This window comes from Drosophila persimilis, unplaced genomic scaffold (assembly GCF_003286085.1).
Source record: "Drosophila persimilis strain 14011-0111.01,24,50 unplaced genomic scaffold, DperRS2 tig00000735-arrow-arrow-pilon, whole genome shotgun sequence".
Classification (NCBI taxonomy): Eukaryota; Metazoa; Arthropoda; class Insecta; order Diptera; family Drosophilidae; genus Drosophila; species Drosophila persimilis.
The window spans coordinates 97,860-121,073 of NW_020825346.1; the positions used below are offsets into that span (position 1 = coordinate 97,860).

At 43.2% G+C, this 23,214-nt stretch overlaps 1 protein-coding gene across 4 annotated transcripts in view; it reads right to left on the reverse strand.

The window, feature by feature from the left end:
• Window positions 1–1,840: 1,840 nt before the first annotated feature.
• LOC6599299 (potassium voltage-gated channel protein Shaker) overlaps window positions 1,841–23,214 on the reverse strand; it is a 105,601-nt gene continuing 84,227 nt past the window's right edge. For 2 of the 4 annotated variants that reach the window (XM_026992457.1, XM_026992458.1), the window contains exons 2-11: window positions 15,055–15,178; window positions 14,770–14,938; window positions 14,411–14,507; window positions 13,374–13,569; window positions 13,140–13,261; window positions 12,506–12,659; window positions 11,758–11,929; window positions 6,327–6,456; window positions 3,411–3,601; window positions 1,841–2,434 (exon numbers count right to left, since the gene is read on the reverse strand). In XM_026992457.1, the coding sequence (XP_026848258.1) occupies window positions 2,001–2,434; window positions 3,411–3,601; window positions 6,327–6,456; window positions 11,758–11,929; window positions 12,506–12,659; window positions 13,140–13,261; window positions 13,374–13,569; window positions 14,411–14,507; window positions 14,770–14,938; window positions 15,055–15,178 (1,789 nt within the window). In that variant the 3' untranslated portion in view covers window positions 1,841–2,000. Of the gene's footprint in view, window positions 2,438–3,410; window positions 3,602–6,326; window positions 6,457–7,843; window positions 7,974–11,757; window positions 11,930–12,505; window positions 12,660–13,139; window positions 13,262–13,373; window positions 13,570–14,410; window positions 14,508–14,769; window positions 14,939–15,054; window positions 15,179–23,214 lie in introns of all 4 variants that reach the window. The other 2 variants (XM_026992456.1, XM_026992455.1) reach the window with 2 other exon arrangements.

Here is a 23,214-nt window from a genome sequence, read left to right on the forward strand (position 1 = left end):
CTGTTCGTCAGCTGATATGGGTTCAGTAGGTTAGTTTAGTTTAGGTTTGGTTTGGTTAGTGGGTGAAAGGGTGGGTGTGGGTGGCCATTGGAGGGCTAGAGATTTCCCTGAAGCTTTAGTCAAAAAACAAAATCCTCGCAACTAAATCGATGGATTGATGATCCCGACTAGGACCGAGGGTCTTTAGTGTTTGTTGTCTTAGTGGTACACATACACATATATAAATGCACGTATATGCTGTGGTTAGGCTTATCGATTAGTTACTTCAGTTAGTTGGTTAGTTATCTATTTGTAGGCTATATATTTCCTGTCACATTTAAAAGCAGATATTGCATCGAATCTCGTTTGCATTTGGTATGCTTCTCCCTTTTGTTTTGATTAATCACTATACACATTGGGTTTGTTAAATATTACGGCAGTTTTTCTATACTTTTAGTTCAGTGTTGGTGTGTGTGTGGGCGTGTATGCAAGTGGACTGTGTTTGTGTGATTTGTATGCCTGTCACTTCCGGCTTGGAGAGACTGCTTGCATTCTAGCTGGACTGCTTTCCTTCTATCGGAACTGCGGACTGCTTTCGGTTTGGACAGACTGTGTTGGCTTGAATTTGTTGCTTATAGCTGTACACTGTACTGCTTTCTGTCTATTTTAGCTGCTTCCCCCTATACTATACGGACTGCCTGTCTTCAAGTGTTCCCCGAAAAGCAGTAGTTATGCTTTTTCCGAGCTGCGCTTCGATCTGTTCTGTGCTCTTCTTTGATCAGCTTTTTGGTCTTTAGTTTTTAGTTTGTGTGTTAATATTTGTAATGATTTATTGACTTATTTACAGTTCTGAGGTCGGATTATGCAGGGCTAGTTCTGTTATTCAATGAATTAGATGAAAAATCTTTGATTTAGTTTATGTTGGCCTTATCATCTGCTGCCGCCAGCTCGTTCGATGTTTATGCTCTCTTTTACTTTTATCTTTATGGTTTTTATAGTTTTAGTTAGACAATGCCTGGGTTATATGTACGTACGTATGCCATATTATGTACATATAGGGTCCCTCGACTGTTTCACTCTCCTTGATCGAGATGATTTTTACTTGATTTCCTTTTTTTGGGTTTGTTTGGTTTGGGGTATGCTCTTGCTTTTGTGTTGTTCACGTTTAAGTTTAAGTTTAGAATTTAATTAAATGTAATTTAAATGTAAATTAGGATTTAGATTAATTTAGCCATAGATTAAATTTGTTTTGTTATTTGTTCTACTTAAATTAAATACAAACAGCTTTCTTTGTAGTCGTTTCTGGCATCCAACATAACTCTTGTCAAGGCCAATTTTATACCACTAATCGTCTTTCGCACTGATCAGATCAAATCACATAAGATCAGATCACACATACATAGGTACATATACAATATACAATTTTGGGTTCCCATACGTAAAAAATACACACAGATCATACGAGGCATACATACATAGTCAAAGGTATTGATAGATTTAAATAGGTAAAAATATAGACATACGAGTATATATCGCGTAGGTGGGAGGGCGCGCCACGTGGAGAGAAAAGAGAGAAAAAGTTATGTTCTAATCAAATCGGAATTCAATTCAGTTCAATTCATTTGATTGGTTGTCCGCACTGCCACTGTATGGAATCACCAGTATCTAGTCTCTTGTCTCTGGAATCTGTGGCAGTGCGCACAATCCGTTTTAGAATTTGTTTTTGGCGTTTTGCAACACTTTATCTTAGTTAGGTTCTACTGTTTAGAGGTGCAAAAGGAAGGAGAAGTGGAAGTGATTTAGTTGGGGCTCTTCTTAGTCTCTCTCTCTCTCTGGAGAGTAAGAGAGAGAGGGAGTGAGGGAGATGGAAGGTGGGAGATAGTGATGGGGCCGGGAACAGGGGAATGGAGCTGGGATGAGTGTGAGAGAGAGAGGGGCAGCGATCGAGCGAGCGAGGGAGGGAGACAGATAGAGAGTGAGAGGAGTGTGCGAAAGCGAGTTAACCAACACTTACCCAGTAGTCAAACATCGGTCTCGATACTAACGGCCAGGGCATTATTGTGCCTCATGGTGAGGGTGGTGGCGCCGCTGCCACTGCCGCTGGCGCTGGCGCTACTCGTTGTTGCCGCCGCGCTCGTGCTTATTGTGGACTGCTGCTTGAAGCCGTTCTGCTGATGCTGCTGCTGTTGCGGCTGCGGCTGGTACGGCTGCTGCTGTAGTGGGTGCTGCAGTGGGTGCTGCTGCAGGGGATGCTGGAGCTGCTTATCGAGCGACATCGACATCGAAGTCGATGATGCTGGCTGCTGCTGTTGCTGCTGCTGCTGGTCACCCATAAACTGAGCTGCACTACGTCCAGGATGTGTGTCAGTTAATCCCGGCGTCGACTCGACACCATCATCCAAATCCATCATATCCGATGAGGACTCGGACAACGACGATTTCTTCATGTGTTGACCTACTTGGTAGTTTGTAGTCAATTGTTTAGTGTGTTGTCACGCAGTTTTCGGCACGCGGTGGCATACAAGGTTGTGTGTGTGGTGTGTGTGTGTGTGTGTGTGTGTTTGTGGGAGAAGGAGGGTGTCGTGGGTTGTGGTGATTGGTTTCGTTTGCAGGCGTGGTGAGTTGGTTGGTGGGATGGTGGGATGGCGGGATGGTGGGACAAGAGATCACGGCATTCGGGAGCGGAGCGGAGCAGTTCGGGAAGTTTCGGATCGGTATGGCATGGTATGGTATGGTTTGGTTTGGATTTGGATTTGTTTGGAGATCACGTTTCGATATTCAAATTTTCCATACAATTGTTGGACGGAATAAAGAGAGAAACAAAAAGAAGAGAGAGAGAAGAGAGAAAGAGGAGATCACACATACAGTTGTAATGCATCAATTACAATAATGTTTTTTGTTGTAGTTCTTGCCTTACACACAAAACACACAGTACGTGCACACGTTGGTTGTAGGGTTGCCTCAGCCGCTGCCTCTGCCATGGACAGGGTTGCCGCCTGCGTTCACTGAGCACTGGGCACTGGGTCGCAAACGCAGCCGACAGCCGACAGTCGGCAGCCTGTCCGGCCATCGCTGGCGCCTAAGCGGCAGGGCAGGGGCAGGGCAGGGCTGCCACCCACAATTCGTTTCTTTCTTCGTAAATGTTTCTATTTTTATTCGGCACGGGGCTTCTAATTCTTGTTTCTTTCTACACATTCTTTTTGTTGTTTGTTGGTTGCTCTACTTGAGTAGTATGTGGGGTTGTGGTTGGTTGGTAGGTTGTTGGTGGGGAGGGTTGGGGGCGGGGTGGGTTATCCCTTCGGACATGTGGTATATGCGCAAACGATTAGCGAGTAACGAGTACGAGCACGGCCATGGGCACGAGCCCAAGGCTACGAGTACAACAGAGAGACACACACAGAGAGAGTGCACACACAGAGGGGTGAACTTACCTAGTGTACCTGGCAAATATGGACAACTAGTGACATGATTAAAGTTCTGGCTCTGCATCTCCTCCTGGTCCGTTTCGCGGTGATAGAAGTAATTGAAATTACTGACGATAACCGGCACCGGCAGTGCGATTGTCAGCACACCAGCAATGGCACACAGTGATCCCACAATCTTGCCCCAAACGCCGACGGGTCTGTATTTCATGAATTCAGTTTCAAAATCAATTTTCAGTTTCAATATCAATTTTCAGTTTCGGTTTCAATATCAATATCAATTTCGAATTCGATCGATTGCAGTTATCGTATGTCAAACGATAAACGATACAAGTTGAATGCATATATACATAATATATTTTGGTTTCGGTCGTTTTGGGGTTGCATTTCGTTGTTGTTATCGATTTTTATCGTTGATATTTGGTATTTTGTTGTGAGATTTTTGTGCAATATTTTTGTTCGTTATTAGGCAATTTTTTTTTTTTTAATTTTTGGGTTTTTTGATTTATATTTGATTTGATTTGAATTGAGAATTTGGAGTTGGTTGTTGTATTTTTTTATTTTTGAATTTGGTATTTTGTTTGTTTGGATGGAAGCGAGCGATGTTAACGAACGAACGATATAAATAAAATGAAAATACAAATATATAAGAAATGTAAAGTAAAACTCTCGTTTGTTCTTAATATTCATTTTGCGCTGGTATTATTTTGGTTTCTTTTTTTTTTGCTTTTTTTTTTGTCATACTATTTGCAATTGCAAAATCATACAGCATTACGCATTATATAGATATAGGTATAGGTATAGATATGGATATTTGTATAAATATATAGTATACGTATATGAGGTAGGTATATGGGGAGATATAGAGAGATTCAAATTTGGGCAAATATATAGATATATGGGTAGTACGGTACGGTAGGTATGTTTATACAGGATATACGAGTAAGTAGGCATTATTCTAGAGAACGATCAAACCAAAAAAGTACTCGAAAAATGGCACAACACTTAGAACTTGGAACGTGGAACGTGGAGTGGAGTAGCGCATTGGATTGGATATTGGTTTTTTGCTGTTTGAAGTTAAAGCAGCAACTGAGCTGTTCTTGTTGTTGCTGTAGCTGTAGCTGTAGCTTTGGTAGTGTTAGTGCTAGAGGTGTGTGTGTTTGTGTGCTTATATAGATATAATTATTGCACAAGTGCGATCGAGAAACTCAGGTGCCTGCGGGTGGGGGTGGAGGTGGAGGTGGTTGTGGCGGTGGCGGTGGAAGTTAGACAGACATAAACCGTCGACAGAGAGGTGGAACTAAAGTTGGTGCGTGTGTAACAGAAACTTTTCCTTTCTGACAGACTACTCACAGGAATCGATGGGGATGGGAATGCGGGATGGATGGCCATGGTTCGGGAGGCCATGGAGAGGGAGATGGGATCATTGGCAGTTCGAGTAATTCGATTTGGCAGGCGGCTTGGGCTTTTGGGCTTTTTTTTTGTCAGCAGCTAAAGCTAAATAACTTTTGTATCTGTGTGTCTGAGTGTGTTTGAGTTGGTATGTGTGTGTGTGTGTGTATGTGTGTGTGAATGGGCGTGAGAATGTGTCTGTATATTTGTGTGTATTGGTGTACGTGGCACATATTGGGTCCATGCAGCATGCTCGTCTTTCCCTCCTACTGTACTCCTTCTGTTCCTTTTCTGTATAAACTTTTTATTTGTCGGTGGTGTTGGTGTGAACAAAACTCGATTAACTGTTTTCCAGCAGTAAATGAAGTTACCGTTATCCTTACAGCCATCTGGCGGCTGTCTGTGTGTGTGTGTGTGCGTGCCCCCAATCGAGGAACGCCAGTGTTTAGTTTCGATGATGATGATGAGAATGGATGGATGGGAATGCACTGTACTCTTCACTGTACAATGCTCAGTGAGTGAGGAGAGCTTAGAGCTTATGGGATTAAATTTGGTATATTTTTCAGTATGTTCTTTAGTATTTTCATACATTTATCAATATTTTCTTTTGGTTTTTCTTAGGTGAAAACTAAACAACGACACAACGGTTACACTAATATTTGTGATAATAAAATAATTAACATAAAGGCAAATTAAGAACAGAATAGCTTCATGGGAAGGCGGCGGCCAAATGGCAACCGCTTCGACCATGATCGTAACGGAGGGCTTTAATATAATCGATTAATATGAGAGAGACAGATAGAGGGAGAGGGACAAAAAGAGCCCCGCAAGTGAAACTAATGATCAACTAAAATTGAAACTAAATGGGAATTGAGACAGGAACGCAAATGAGCAAAAGGAAAAATATGAAACGAAACGAAACAGATCGGAATGGAACGCAATTGGTTAGACAAAGACAAAGACGAATACAAATACAGAGACAAATACAAATACAAATACAAAGGCAAATAGAACTTGTCATAGACAAATACAAATACAGAATACAAACAAACAGCTCAGCGAGTCAAAGTAAGAGATAGCAACAGTTAGGTTAGGGTTTTTTGCGTATTATAATCGGGAATTACAAAACCATATAGGGGTTAGCAATATACAGTTAATCTCAATACGTATTCGGTATTTTTCGTATATCAAACTGGCAGTAGTTAGTGGTTGTGGGTAGGACTTAGGCTTAGGCTCGGGGGGTTAGAGATCGGGATCGGGGTTAATCATAAATAACGAAACAGTGGTAGGCGAAAATTAGTACAGAATACAGAGGCAGAAACAGCGGCAGTGGGAGGCGGAACACCGCCAGAGCGGCGACACGCCCCTGGCAGGAACGAAAGGAACGTTAAAGGGAACTGGAATTGGAACTGGAACGGGAACGGGAACAACACGAAACGGAAACGGAAAACTAAAGCGATATCAAAATTATAATCATAACTGGAGTTATCGTAAAGGTAATCATAAGAGTTAGAATTGTATAGATTTGCATACGTCATGTCACCATATCCAACGGTGGTCATGGTGACGACCGCCCACCAAAATGCATCGGGTATGGACTTGAAGAAGGAATTTTCGCTTCCAGCTTCCGCAAAATAAACCGCCGATGAGAAGAGTACGACGCCTAAAAAAATTGATGGGAGAAATATTGCTTTGCATTGGTATTATATACTTATTTTTGTTTGCTATGTTTTTTTTGCATTTTTTTTTATTTTTTTTTTGAAAATAAACATTTAACCAAAGAGTTTTTTTTTTTTTTTTAGAGATTTTCGAGTGTGTCCGTTGTGGGTAGTAGTCAGGGGTCTCTTCCGTCAGAAGCTCGTCCGAGTTCGGTGTGCTTTTCTGTTTCTTATTTTCTTTTTTGGTGTGAGGCTCATTTGTGTTACATTCTTTATGTTTCTTGTTGTCTACGGCCAGGGCTTCTTCGGCTGCGGCCGCAAGACAAGTGGGTAGCCCTGGCTCTGCTTTGGTTTCGCTGTTTCGCAGTTTTGTCTTCGGTTAACAAAAAGAGTGTTTTCCAGTTGGGACCAGTGAACAATCCATTGAGGATTTGCGATTTACTGCAATCCCCAATCCGACGGAATTCCCAAGCAGAAATTCAAAGCTACGAAGCGTGTTCTGGTGAGCTTCTCATTGTTCTCACTGGAATGCAATGGGGGCCCCGAAATATGGTGATATACAGGAGTATTTGTGGTAGAAGAAATGCCGACAGGACAGACAATGGACCAAATTGGCATACAAATTAATTCAGACTCTTCCATTGTTGGCTGGTGGTGAGGGGAGAAACACACATGGTAAAATACGAAAGACTAAAGACGAGTGAAGAACGAAAAACTGAATGAAAGAGTTTGACAGACACCATGCCAAACATTTGGTAGGGATGGGATCGGAAAAAAACATAAAGGAATGAACGGAACTGAGATGTGAAATGAAATGAAAATGAGGGACGGGACGTATATGCATATATGTATTGAAGATTTATGTACAGAGTGGAGGGCTATGTGGAGTGGAATAGGATAAAAGCGAGCGATCACACAGTACAACATCTAAGAAGGGCTTAATCACATCGATCAATATACAGAGGAACAACTGTACAGCGCTGGGTGAGAGAACAGTGGAGCGCCTTGGTAATAGAGCCCCTCAAATCGGAGTACTCGATTTTGTGGGTCCTTGGACGCCCTTCCATACAATATATAGTATGTACATTTGGTGACAAAAGCAAAACATTAAGACATATACAGCTTCAGAATGAGAGAAAAAAGATTGATAGCAGGTTTAGAGACAGACTTGCATTACAAACACTCAGACAAACAGATTAAAGAGATAGACAGAGAGAGAGAGAGATAGAGAGAGAGAGAGAGTACATATGTATAGTAGATAGAGAACGATTAGGAGCAGGTTTATATCGAGAGTAGCTTGTGAGTAAGCACACACCACGTGCCCATGGCAATGGCAGAGCAGCACAATTATGGATTGGATTGGAACGTGTGGAGTTTAAACATAGGCTGTACCTCATATCACCATATCCCACCGTAGTCATGGTCACCACAGCCCACCAGAAGCCGTCCGGTATGGACTTGAAAAACGAATTGTCGCTGCCAGCCTCCGCGAAATAGACCGCCGACGAAAACAGGACCACGCCTGCGATCAATCAATTCATTCAGGGCGAGTCAAATAGAGATCAATCATTAATCAATCGTTAGTATACAATCGTTAGAGTTTGTGCGTTTCTGCTTGGGAATCTGTTGGGAAAGGGAGGGCCTCACAGGAGGATGGGTCTGACCATTGCCGTCACAGATATTGTATTATTTGTATTTAGTGTGTGGCCTGTGCTTTCTCCTTTTTCAAGGAATTCGTTTATTTTCTTTTTAAAACAACTACAAGATATACATAAGACTATGCTATAGGTTAGTAAATGATTATTTTTTGTTGTTATTTTTGAATTGAAATCTGGTGCATTAAAAGAAAACTATATATTCGATAAGGTGGAACAAAAAGGTATGAAGAAATAACTGCAACTGGAATTTTATTTTATTTCATTTCATTTCTGTTTTTGTGTAGAATAAACGATTTAGGATAGTTCTTGGCATGGCATTTCTGTATTAGTAAGTATTATTAGTATGTTTGTGTAACTGTATGGCTGTGGGTGTGGGTGTATGTGTGAATGTAACATATAATGTTTGCAAAATATCACAAAAATCGAAAGAAAAAGCTCACAACTTCGGCAATGACCGAAGTGTCAGTGGGTAGAACTGCTCATAGCCTACTTTTAGGCCACAAACATATTGTGTGTGTGTATGTGTGTTTGAGATAGAGATAAAGAGAGAGAGAGATACAGGGTGTATGTGTGTGTGTGTGTGTGTGAGTGTGGTTAGTAATGCTACTTGATCGGTGGCAACTATCTTTACAGAAGATTATCTATGTTTGTAGTATTTATATATTAGGTTTGAGAGTTGGCTTGGTTTGATTAGAGTTAAATGGATACATGGAGCTAGCTAAGTACTCTGTACAATACAATATTCATAATTAGTTTATTGGCATATCGGTAGTAATTGATCATATACGTATATATGTGTATATATATATATCTATAGATCGATGCACGATTATATGCATATATATGTAAGTATAAGTATGTTTAGACTAAACTACGGCAAGACAAATGATACGAGAACTGAAGGTACATAAATAATTGAAAGCAACCATTGAACAATAATGTCTATAGGAAATATCTGTATATTTGCGGATATTAAGAGTATAGTACATATGTATAATCAGTTCCTATGTATCACAGATTGTGGCCCGGTTATCGATTAACTACAGCGTATAGGTGGCTGTATTAGAGATGGACCTTCGCCCATAGAGACATAACGGAACGGAACAGAAAATAGATAACAGATGACAGACAACGAAAAACAGAAACAGAAACAAAGAACTCAATTGAATTGGTTGATACATTATATATTGTATATACATACATATATATATATATATATACATACATATGTATATGTTCATAGTTCGTATAGACAACGATAGATTTATTGGTATTGATATGTTTATGCATATGTCGGTTTAGATATAGTACACTAGAGATTAGACATACTCGTCTGATACTTAGTTATGGTTAGTTAATACGTTAATCGCTCAACAGATACAACAACAAACTATAAACTATGGAAATTACCAAATAGAAATTAGGAACTATCAACTAGAAGCTAGAGACTATCAACTAAAAGCAAAAGAAGTCAACCACGGCACAGTCTGTGGACATGGACATCGAAACGACAACGTTGATGATGAGTACGGTTTACGGTTTACGGATTACGGATTACTGATTACGGTTTACGGTTTACGATTTACGATTTACGAATTACAAACAACTTTTATTGGTGGACAGCGAACATGAACAACAATACAAAATATATATAATTTATTCGATAGAGATGGTTTTCTTATCATCTTCTCTTCGTTTCTATTTGTTTGAGTGATCCGTCAACGATCAATGACCTTGATAAACACTCTACTCTTCGTTGGGTTGGACAGCTTGAACGCCAAGAAGTATGCCAATTTTAAGGTATTTTCAACGCAGTTTAACAGGCAACCGAAGTAAAGGAGAGCTGAAGATGCAGGCAGAAGTTGAAAGGGAAAGGGAAGTTTTAAGGAAAGGAGAAGAGAGGAAAGGTTTAGGTTGAAGAAAGAAAGTTATACACAGCCATAGAAAGGTGTAGACGGGAAGCAGTCAACTTCCATCTGCTTGCAAATTACGTGAGGTCCTTAAAATTGCCAACGACTTGAGCGCGGCATTGTGGGCACAGCGAAATGATTCGATCGAGCGGCTATACGTTCCGTTCAGTATCTATTTCGATTTCGACTTCATTGCGCACTACATTTGCCTTTCGCACTTTGTCAGAGTATATCAGGAGTAATAGACTAAAATTCGAGTACATTGACATTGCTGCTGGTTATCGCTAGAGCCACAAAATAAAACTAAAATTCAAATACAGAACGAAAACTAAAAAATCGGGAACTCAACTCAAGAACATATTCAACTTGAACGATAGTTACTCGATGCACACACACGCACACATTCGCTAAGATCTTCATCTGCAGTTTTCAGAGTTTGGAACATATCCCATGGACATACGGGGAGATACTCGCATGTACATATGTACGTCCGGATATCTTCAAGCGCGCGTGTGTGTGCAAGGGGAGGAGCATTGAGCTGGTCTGGCTGGGATAAAAGAGATGGCTAAGTATCACTTGTAGTTGACCTAGGTATGTACTTAGTTCTAGTTTTAAGACGACAATAAATAAGTTAGAGATACGTAATGGGTGAGCTATACACGGGCTCTACGGGCCTCTAGGCTGCTCTTCGCTTCCTCTAGTTTGTTGTAGCTCGTGTCTCTGTGTATTCATGTGTGTATCTGTGAGTGTTTTTATCTGTGTGTGTGTGTATGAGTGTGTGCGACTATATATAGTAAGTCTAGTTTACTTTACTTTAGTATTACTTTAGTTTAGCTTGATGTTTTATGTTTAATCTCTATCGTTGAGAATCTTTTATGTGTGTTCGTTGTGGGGGAAGGTTCTGGGTCTGGGGTCTGGGGTCTGGGGTGATTCGGTGGGTTCAGAGTAGGAGTTGGGGACGAAGGGGTTGCTAGGGAGGAAATGGGATTGAAAGTATGCCTATCTAATTGCTTGGCCTGCTGCCCAGGCGGAAAGATACCTTAGTCTTACGTTCTGGTTCTACTAATCGTATTTTCTAATCGAGAGTTTAGTTTTGTGTTGGTGGCAAATCAAATATCGGAAATGATAAGTTCTTAAAAAGCAACACAGTATTATATTCAATATATTTTTTTGTGTTTTGTTTTTGCTGTTGTTTGTCTGAGTTATTGCTGTTTTTTCCTAGGTATTTCTTTGGCCGATGTGGTGTTGTAAGGGTTAGCGGTAAGTGTTGGTGGGGGTATTGTGGCATTGTGGTTTTGGGGGATCGTGATGAGCAGTTAACATAAATGTGCTGGCTTACGCTCGCGTCGCAGATAGATCTCTCGTGGAGATAGACTATATGTATATGTATCTTTTGTGGTTGTTTTAATTATCGATTCTCAGAACTTTTGGATAGATGTACGAGTATGTGTGTATGGGGACAATAAGACAGAGAGACAGTGAGATTGATAGACAAAGAGAGAGCGAGGTGGGGGCGGTAGGGAAATATACATTTAAAGAGAAAGTGGGCGCGGGGGTGGAGTCTGTCTGTGCTATGTTGGATGGTCGCAGTCGTTTTGCAGTATTTTTTTTTTTTTTTTTTTTTGCAGTTTGAATAATTCTTGTAAATCGATAACAAAGTTTTGATTTTTTTTGTTTTGTTTTTTTTTGGTTTTTTTTTTTTTTTTTTTTTTTTTCGTTTTTGCTGTTTGGAACTTACCTATAAATAAGAAAAATATAAGTAAACCTAATTCCCGCATTGAGGCTTTCAGAGTTCGTCCTAATATTTGTAAACCCTTCGAATGCCTAGATAACTTAAATATTCGAAATACTCGAACTAATCGTATCACTCGTAATATTGCCAAGGACATAGCCTGATTCGATGACTTGTCCTAAAAATTTTATCGAAATATATATATATATATATTTATAGTAGGTGGCATACATTCATATGAACACATATACGAGTATATATGTACGTATAGTAGGTGTTTCTGTGTGTGTGTGTGTATGTGTGTGGTGGGTTGGATGTGTGTGTGTGAGTGTGTATACGGATGGTTGGATAATCATTTACATAGATCGATGTGTGTGTGGTACGTGGTTCTTTGTATAAGTGTCGTCTGTGTTAGTATTGTATTGGGGATACGGTGATGGGGGGATACACAACAATGAACATAACCTCACAGAATGTTACCGATAAGTGTGTGGTGTGAAAGCAGTGTAATCGATCGGTGTTGCGATATGTTAGAGAAAAATAAGGGATGACTTTGTTGTGGGCTCAAGGGCGGGGGCAGGCAACCCTTGAGTATGTCAGGCAACTCATAAACGATGATGGCAACACTAAAATACTGTATGTCTGCGTGTGTGCTTGATATATATGTATGTGTATGTGTATGTGCAGTGTGTAGTGTGTCGGTGTGTGTAGGTGAGTGAAGAGAAGAGAGTATTGGGCAAACAGAATCTCATACCTGTGGACTGACTGGCGCTTTTGGAAGATTTAACGTATCCTCCTCTTCGGCAACGACAGTCGCTAGTGTTATAAAGTACGGAATGATGGCGATTATGTCGATAACATTCATGACATCCCTGCAGAAATTTAATTTGTTCGGACATGCGAGGAACCTGAACACACACAATAATCGATACAACGACCAGCGATTGGTTTGGTTTAAAGATTCACACACAGAGAGCGACAGCGACAGCGAGAGAGAGGAGAAAGAAAGAGAGAGAATAGGAGACGTAAGAGAGAGATGGATAGTTTGAGGGCATCAAAATCATAAATGTGGAAACCATTAATGAACGAATGCGTATACGTATAAGAGAAGTAAACAGAAGAAAGAAAACAAAATTCAATCAATATTCGTATATATACATAAGCGAGATCTAGTTAAATATATGTATGTATAGATAGAGATAGGGATAGTTAGAGATACAGAGAGAGAGAGAGAGATATCGGTATTCTAGTGCTACTAGTACTTCTATATCTCTTTCGTTCGCTTAGCTTATGCTATAGTACATATGCATACGAGTACGAGTACGAATACGAGTACGAGTATGGAGTGGAGTGGAGTTGATTTGAGTTGCGGAAGTGGTTTCGCCTACCTGACAGTTAGTTCAAATGTAAACCAAATAATACATAACGTTTCTATAAGGAAGAAAGGATCTGTGATGTCAGGCACCTCGTCTTCCTCGATTTTTGTGCCATTTGTTGTTGTATTGAACACCTAGTGGGAGAGAGAGAGACACAGAGAGTGATATAAAGGGCGTGTGCATGGGGATAGTGGATCGGGAGATCAGTAGATCGCTCAGATGTACATATGTAGACGGAGTACGCACCTTGTAATGCTTAAATTCGGGTAATGTTTCTAGACAAAATATAACAATTGATAGCAATATAACAAATACACTAATTATGGCTACAACTCTGGCGGCTTGTGAACTCTCTGGATACTCGAAGAGCAGCCAGACTTTTCTTTGTTTCTCATTATCCGGTAATGGTCTTTCTTCCTCTTTAATAAAGCCTTCATCCTCTCTGCAAAAAAGATAAAGACATGTGATCATCCCCCCCATTAGTCGGCATTCAGTTACTTTCTCCCTCTGTTCTACTGTACTGTAAGTGTATGAGTGTGTTTTTTTTTAGGTTTTGGTGTGGCAATCGTTTATAATTTTTGTTTGGCATTCTTTGGGATTTGGCAGCAGGAAACAGGCCAATCGAAACGCAACAGAAAACAAGCTTAAAAGGCAAAAGATGCTGACTGAACTGAACTCTCGACTGGCTTGGCAAAAAGGCACAAACTTTGTATCTCCGCTAAGCTTCGAGGCATTGGCATTAAATTGAGAAAAATTGGCTTGAAAGTAGAGCTTAAATTGAAGTTTATCCTTCTGTCTATGGGTCCTCCATTTGCTGGCTAATCGTCCTCGGTTGCCTTTTGGCCTCGCCTCCGCGGTCCCGGCCACATTGCCCGCATGCCGTATCCATGAAATTGTAGGCTCGTGGTCAGGGGATTAATATTCATCTTGCCGTTGGCTTTGGTTTTGTTCGGGTTTGATAATTCTTTTGCTACTTTGTCTATTGTCTCTATTGGTTTTGGCACAATCTTGAAGAATAGATTGGGATTCGATTTCCGTCTCTATATCTATGACTATATCTACATTGTGTAGGACAAATGACTGTCTTGTCCCCGTGCCTTTTGCGGTGGTTGATGTTGCCCCACTCTGTTCTGGTTGCCGTGTTGCATGCCTCATTACACTGATTCAATTAAGTTGCCGTGCCACCAATCTGATTTCTATCTTGCTGGTTTCGATTTTCGTTTTGGATTAGTATTTTTGGGGTTGGGGGTGCAGTTTTCTTGTGGCTTGGGACTTTGGCTTACCTGAATTTATTAATTGCTTGATCACCTAATTCATAAAATTTTATTTCTTCACTAAATACGTCTAAAGGGACATTGACCGGTCTCCGTAGTCGGCCACCTGTGGATGGTAGTACGAGTATATAGGATATAGGATAAAGGCAGGGATTGTGTGAAAGGATTGTTCGGTGCGGGGTTCGGTGTGGGGTAGACGAGACAGACAGACCGAGAGATAGATAGATCAACAGTTGGATAGATAGGCAGGAAGAGGGAGATAGAGAGATAGAAGGAGAGAGAGAGAGAGAGAGAGAGAGAGAGAGATTAGCAGAATGTTCCATAGAAGAAATAGACGGGATAGGCAGGAAAACGGATCGAATGCTTACCACTCTGATAATAGTATAAAATCGCATCGAAGCTCGGTCGACTACGGTCAAAAAAATATTCATTTCTAAGCGGGTCAAAGTACCGTAATCTCCGAGCCGGATCCCCGAGCAGCGTGTCCGGGAATTGGTTAAGCGTACGTAGTTGTGTCTCAAACCTCAGCCCGCTTACCTATAAGTATTTGATGTGAGGATGTACATAAGATGCAAGACGCAAGAGGTTAATCGATATTCGAATGGGATGAATGGTGAATGGTTGTTACTGCTTTATGGCTGGACTCTACTCACATTTATAACGACTCTCTCGCAGAAATCATGATCGTGAGGAATGGGTTCAAAGTGTTGCGGTCCGCCACCAAAGCCATGACCAGCCCCCCCTTCTTCGTCTTGACTGCTCAATTTGGGCAAAGACCTGCAAAAGAGTTTAAACAGAAAGGGATGCACGACATTAGGCACGATATATATATACATATGTGATAAATCAGCGATCGATTTGGGGGAGGATAGCGATAGATATTGAAGGTTCCGCATTTATGTTATGCAGTTAAAATCGCTGCTCCATTATTCAGCCAATTCGATCTTAAAGCACTCCAGTGGCCTGGTCTTTAATTACTTTTCGGACTCGAATCAATTTCCAGATGCCTTCGCCTCCGATTGAATATTCAATGGCGGTGCATAATGGATGGCCTGCGAGCGGTTCGGGGAATTTGTTTTCGTTTTTGTTACCGTTTTCGTTTTGGTTTTCTCCTTCTCGATTTCAATTGCAATTGCAATTGCCGTATGCCCCACTAACGATATTTGGCCAAGAGCCCAGACACAGCACAGCCACAGCCACACGGGGTGTCGGGGTGTCGGGGTATCGGGCTATCGTACGGCCTGGCCAAGAGGTGGTTAAGCTTCAAATCACTGCGCTCCGCACTCAAAGTGGTCGTTGCCAGCACCACCAGTCCAGCATGATCCCAACCTGGCCAACGAAGTCCATATCCATTTCCATTTCCATGTCCGGGTCCATGTCCCGGCCCAGAGATACGAGATAGAGATGGGCTGGCAATATACTTATGTTTACACTTGTAATTGGAATTGTATTACATTCCCATATAAAAACGAACAGTTCCGCCCCCCAGCTGGCAGTGTGCCCATCCTCGTGCTTCGTGCCTCCTCTCCTGTCTCCCTGCAACCTGCAACCTGCAACCTGCACCCTGCACTCCCCGTCTCTGGTTGTCCTTTATCGCTGATGTTGCTGACAATGTGCAATTGTTGCTGCGGTTGCTGCTGGCAATTTTCCGGGGCCCAGAAGCGGACCCACAGCCAGACCCTTAGTCAGGCAGAGGCACAGGCAGAGGCACAGGCACGAGTATGGCAAGGATTGCTGTTGCCTGTGCTACATGCCTGAGTATTTGGCGCCGTGCCGTGGCATTTAATTAAGCGTGTAAGTGCACGACAGGCAGTCGCTACACCCACTCTTTGGTCTGTCAGGGGTTAACATATGGACGGGAAGAGAGGGAGAGATGGGCATGGGTATGGGCATGGGTATGGGGGATAGTTATGGCTAGAAGGAGCGATGGGCAAAGTGCATTCTCGTACAAATTGTTTGTCAAAATACAATTTTCTCCCTCGGCCTCTGCCGCTGCCTCCACTTCTTCCTTCGATTCGCCTCCCTGCTTTTCTGCTCTCATGGATACGGAATGTACTCGTATTCGGTACAGTCGAAACTGCTCTCTGGCAGATGTCCGGCAAAAGGAGGCAAAAGGGGAACGAATACATAAACATGGAATCGGAATCGCATTTTCCCTTTACAATGTACATACGATTATATCGTGTGGCTCTTTCCGGTGGGATCAGATGTTCGTAAATATATCATCTGTGGGCTATAATCCTATGAATCTAAAAACATCATATGCCCGAGTCCCATTATACTACAGTATAGAAATGTATAGCTAAAGCTTTGATGATTTTCGTGATCCAGTGCCATTTGATTACAACGCGATACACAGGGAATATTTGATATACGAGTATGCATAGAGAGATGTACGAGGAATGCTAGTGCTACGAGTATTGCCAGCTAATGCTTAAGTTGGCCAATCGAAACATGGCGATGCATTGCGGGCAGTAAGTGCCTCAGCCTAGTGTCAGAAGTGGCATGTGGCAGCCACTCAAAGCGATAGAGAGAGAGAGAGAGAGAGAGAGAGAGAGGTAGAGAGGGGGACACAGATAGAGAGTTCAAATGGCCGGCATCAGGTAAAGTCGGTCAGAGTTCGTTCTTTGCGAATGTCAACAAACAATTTGGCCAAGGTGTATTACTGTATTACTGTGTGTGTGTTTGTGTATTTATTTTACTCTTTGGCCTCTTTATGCACCTGTGTGTGGGAGGGCCGTATGCCATATGCACACACGTACAACTATGTTGTGTATCTATCTGTGTGAGTGTAAATGTCAGTCAGGATTTTATTCATACTTTTACTCTCTGGCTTTGGCTCCTTCCCTTTGCTTCCCCTCCCTTGCCACTTTCCATTCCTCTGGTCGTCCCCCTCTATCCCTATCTTAATCTCTCTTTTCCGTCCTCTTTCTCTCTCGCTTTATATAGGTCAGCGGCACGGCACTTTGGCAATTGCTGATGCCTGATGCGGCTGTGACGTCATTGTCGCCTCCTCTCCACATGCCGCCGCCAGTCGATGCGATGCGCTGCGATGAGTCGCTGGTGCAGCGACCTATTTACAACACTCCAGTACATATGTACTGGTGTGCGTCTGTGTGTGCACTTCCGCATGCGGTGCGGCAGGTGCCGCTGTGGATGTTGCATAAGCCGAAAGCAGAAACCTGCCACTGCAACGTGGAGTGCAAGTTGGAGAGACTGAAGTTCAATGCAATGGCAAAGCCGAAAATCAAAGCGTAAATCGCCTTGCCCTGAGATCTGGGTCCTAGGATACGTCGAGTATCTCTGTGAGTGTTTGTTTGTGTGTGTGTGTGTGTGTGTGTGTGTGTGTGTGTGTGTGTGTGTGCAGCTCTTTTTCTGTCTTCTCTGTCTGTGCGGATGGTGGATGCCGGTCAAGGCAACGACAGAAAGCATGCCTCATGCCCCATGCCTCCTCACCCAGTCATTCGGACTATTTTTAGCAGCATCATCGTCATCATCTGCTGAATTTTATGAATTAATGGAGAAAGGAATTTAAGGCACACTCACACACACACACTCGAGGGACACAAAGGAAGCCGAAGAGAGCCTTGAACTGATGAACACTCACTCAGTCGCTCAGTGGCTCAGTGGCTCAGTCGCTCAGTCACTCAGTCGCCCCTCATCGACTGCCTGCTTATGCAAGCTGGCATATGCCTATCATGCATTCTCGTGCGAGTATGTGCTTGCAACTGTGTGGCATCTTCAAGTTAATCAACAGACCCAGTCAGCAGCTGGCAAAGGATTCCAAGCAGCAGGAGGACAAAGAAATGGCTCACACTATTGAGTGCTTGAAATTTAAGATACGGTACGTCTTTAATGTAGAATTTAATTGTAGATCCTACAGGAACTTCATTTACTGAGAACTAATACCATTACCTACCCAAAAATGTATGCACATTTGCTTAAAGTGCAGGTATTCTGAAAGTAACTTCCTTTACAAAGTTGCATTTCTAAGATTCCATCAACGGATACGTGGATATATTCGTACCTGGATATGGCAGGAAATGTAAGCAGTGCAAGGTGAGAGCGAAACTCATTTCGCGCTGACGTCACAAACGGCATTCGAATGGCAAAAGTTGTGAATACGAGTATGAATGAATGAATCGAAAAGGTGTGCATGCCCATGCCGCTGCCTCTGCCCTCCTTTGGGGATTTGCATTTCACACTTTCCGCAGAGCTGAAACGGATTCCGCGGCTCTGATTCGGTGTCGGATCCGATGCAATCAATCGTCAGACGGAGATCGGGAAAGGCAAAAGGCAAAAGGCAAAAGGGCCTCACGGTCAGAGCAGCGGAGTCGAGTTATGCAAATCGTTGGCCTGGGCCGGGGCCCCAAGTCGGACCCAGAGCCGGGACACCAGGCAGCAGGCACCTGGCCACGACTGACGGACGGACGGGCGGACGGACGGACTGGCCCGCCTGACCTTGGCCAGTTGCGTGCACAATTTGTGTGGGTTTTCGTTTTGTTTTATTTTGTTGTTTTCCGTGTTTCTGCTGCTGCCTTATTTTTTGTGTAGTTTTTGCTTTTCGTTTTCATTCTTGTTTGATGCGTTCTGTTTTTGTGTTTTTATTTTTGGCAACCATTTCACGGGTGCAGAGCCCAACATGCAACCCATGGATAAAGAACGTTGCTGCTGTTGCTGCTGTTGTGTTCCATTTGTGCCCCCGTGCGGGGGCTCTGTTTGCAGTGGCGTTGCTGCTGACTGGGAAAAGGTGGCAACGGCGGCAAAGGTGGCAAAGGAGCATTGAAGTGGGGGTCGAGGGCCAAAGGGCTGAATGAATGAATGGCTGAGGAGAATGATTGTGTGCACGTCAGGCATTTTAAGCATGTTCCGCTATTTGAAACTTTGAGTCGTTTATTATCCGAAATGGAAGAAAACTAAGGATAAAGCCAAACACAGCACGTAAGCAGATGGAGACGACGGGGGGCATGGTCTAATGGGGGAAACTTGTTAAGCGCGCAATTTAAAAACTTCGCCAAAGGCGAAACTTTCTCGAATGTCTCAAGTGCGCTAAAGAAGTGGCTGATAGATGGTAGATGTGTCAAGGATTGCGGGATGTGGTGGTGGGCACGGAAATGTCTGTAATAAGAGCGCACCTCAAATGCTATTCATTGATCGATTCCCATTGAGAAAGGATAACGAACAGCGTGGTTATCGAAACGATCAGCGACTACTTATCGATACTGATCGACTGATCTACTGTACATCAAGCGATACTTGATTTAAATGGTTGCTCAAAAGCAATATGTTCTCCATCAACCACCCTCCAACGTCCTTCATTCCTTCACTTCATTCAATTGTAACAACAATCGACTTCCATCGAATCGTCGTAGCTCTTCCTGAACTGAAAATGTTCGGCAACTCTAGCCATTCGGCTCGGCATCGAATGCATTACACAAATTATCAATGTGTGGGCTCTGATGAATGCAATCGAATCGATTGCCAACAGAAGCTCACTCTAATCGCATCGCCGAACCCCACGGCCATTGTCACGACCATTGTCACTGACCAGCACCAGAAATAGACTTAAATTTGTTCCAACAATCGAATACATTTCGGCCGCAGGTCCCCCACAGGAATACAGGAGCTCGAATCGATTGTTACGCTCGGTCCCAATCAAAGTAATCTCCGTTCAATTTGTTGGGTTGCCCCAAAAACCATTTAATGGCCATCCCTCTATCCCTTATTTTTTGTGTGGTTTTAATTTTAATGCAGTGCACACGTAAGGGCTGGCACGGGGCAGTCGGGGGGCAGATGAAGCATGTAAACACAAAATGGAGGAGGAAAAGTCAAGCGAGTGAAAGCGACACAAAAGCGTGCAGAGAGCAGAGAGCAGACAGTAAACGAGACACACAATGGCCGACCCATAAGCCAAATGCATATGCGAGTATGTGTGTATTTGTATGCATGTATATGTGTGAGTTTATGTCCATTTGTGTATGTGTATGTGTGTGTGTGTGTGTGTGTGCTCATTGTGCTTGCTGTTCGCTGTCCATTGTTCATGGCTTTGTTGCCTGACGTTGACGTCGCTTGTCGCCTTGTCGCTGCCAGCAGTTCCAGCTGTGGCACTAGCACTGGCACTGGCACTGGCACTGGCAGGCAGCAGGACCCACAGCAGCAGCACCACCAGCAGCACCAGCAGCACAAGCAAGCGGGGATCAAGAGTCAAGAACAATGACAGCAAATAGCAAGCGGCAAGCAGCAAACACTGTCAGAGAAGTCAAGTTGCAATTGTTTGGCCGAGAGTAAAATGGCAAAGTGAAAGTGTAAGCCTCGTCAATCAGCAACAGCAGTAGCAAGTAAAGCTAGGGGCAGGGGCAGGGGCAGGGGCAGGTTTAAGGATAAGGACAAGGGCAAAGGATTCAGCGTCAGCGATTAACTCGGCCATCAATTGAAACCCATCAATGCTGCGCTGCGGGAGCGTCATGGAACTCCACAGCCAGTCCCCCAAAGCAAAGGGAAGGAAAAATAAAAGTAGGCAAAGGAAAGGGAAAATGCTACCCGGCCATTCTGAAGCAGCTACCGCACTTCGTTGTGTGTCTCCCCATCGATAGGCAGCATCATTATCAATGTCACACTCATGTCAATTCGTTGAGACGATTACAGGATATCATCAAAGGATATTGTTATGTCTCCATCGGGGGGAAGAGTCGATTGTGGGTGCTAGGGGGGGGCTGATGTGGCGGCATGTTAATGATATTGATGCGGTGGCACTTCTGTTTGCTGCCACTGCCACTGATGCGCTGCTGATTCTGTTTCTGTTGCTGTTTTTGGGAAGCTGTCAATGTCACATTGCGCATACGCCGCATTGCCCTCCTTTGGCTTTCCCTCTGTGTGTCTGTGTTGTGTGTGTGTGTGTGTGTGTGTATCTGGATGCGTATGCCTGTGTTTGAGTGTGCATCTGCATTGAGCAATGCAGCATTCGTGTCATCATCATCAGCTTCATCTCCATCATTATTATCTGATGAGGACGCCTGCTCCTGGGCAGGAAATGAAAAGTGCGCGGAATGGTTTCGTTGTACGAGTATCTGCAGAGTGCATTGGGTCACTCCATGCCGCACTCCCTTGCCGCATCCTAGGCCCACGGCCCATGGTTCCCTGGAGGTTCCCTTGGAACCCTCTCTTCAGCTGTCCGCAGCCCAAAAGAGTTCAACGCTTAAAATAATTTAAAAGGCAGCACAACAGAACAGATTTCAAAGATCTACAAGGACTTTAAGAGGCTCTTTAAGCGCTACAGATATTTTGAGAGATTTTTAAAGAGTTTCAGTTTGGGTTTCCACAGGATTTCTGTGATTTATATACGTATAATAATACGATATTCGATAGTGCATAAATATATAGAGAGAATTTTGGTATATGGATATTACCTATCGCGCAGAAGAGGGGGCGAGGCGGTGGATAGGTTTTCACCGCTCAACGGTTGCTCCTGGCGCGGTCGTAGAACGGGTGTGAGGCCCCATCTCTCGATGAAATCGATGCGGGAAATGGTTGGAGACGAGCAAGTTGTGCGAATTTCTAACTGCGCCAATGCTCAGCGCAGGCGCAGGCGCAGCCCCGGGCCCGATCTCCTCGGGTCGCGGGCAATCGTTGGCCTCCAATCTCCACTCCTCGGCTTTCCGGACTTCCTGCTGCCTCGCTCCGATCGTCGGCTTCCACGTTCAGCTCCACTTTCTTGTGTGTGGCTCGGGACTCTTCTCTGACCTGAACCTGGCTTCTGCCTTCCTTCCTTTGTATCCTGTTGGCTGCCTCCTTCTTCTGCTTCTGTGATTTGTCCCGCTGCTCCTGGCCGGTCTGCTGTGCTTCCCTCTTCATGGAGGATCAATGGTCATTGATCCCTCTGCTGTTCCTCTAGCTCTAGATGTCTCTTTCGCAGTCTTGGCCTTGGGCTCGACTGGCATTGGCATTTGGCATTCTTTGGGTTTGTTGCATTTCTTGTAGATTTCTTGTGTAAAAAGCAAAAGTAAAGCGAAGCCCTTCGATCATTTTTGTTTTTATTTTGTGTGGTTCTTGGTAAGATTTCGTTGAGTTTCAGTTTCAGTTTTGGTTTAGTTTCGGCGAAGACTTGATTTGGATTTTGATAGTTCGTTCTGTTGGCTGATTTTTGTTAACATTTTGTTTCGGGCTTGGAGACTTCCCCTTCCACTTCTCAGCGCTCTCCGACTGGTAGTGTTCCTTTGGAAATGCGGCTAGGCCAGTGCATTTTCCTCTCGGCTATTCTCGGCATTGCTTTTGCGGTTTTGTACGTTGGTGTCGGGGTCAGCATCAGTTTTCTTTTTCCATTTTTGCATTTGTCACATGTTTCTACTACATATATATTTTATCTATTACAATTTGTTTCTGGTTTCTGCTTTTTAGTTTAGTTTTTGATATGATTCGATTTCTGCACGATGGATTTTTGATTAGTTTTTGACGCCAAAACACTTACACATTCGGCAAATTTGAGTTTCACTTTTTGTGTTGCAAACCGGAAACAGCAAGTGAAAATGTTAATTTCCGCTTTTAGGCGCAGTTCTCACACGTACACACACACACACAAGCACACACGGACATAAGCACAGCACAGCACAGACACGTACATGTGCTGTTTTCAATGTGTTGTAAAAATAGGCTCAACGAATTTTTGTCTTTTTTCGGGAGAGCCAAAAGAAAGCCGAGACCGAAACAGAAGCTGGCAATGAGGGTGCGTTTGCAAGAGAAAGTAGAGAGTGGGGAGTAGAGAGTGGAGACATAGAGAGAGAGAGAGAGAGAGAGAGACAGGGAGGTGGCAAATCGGA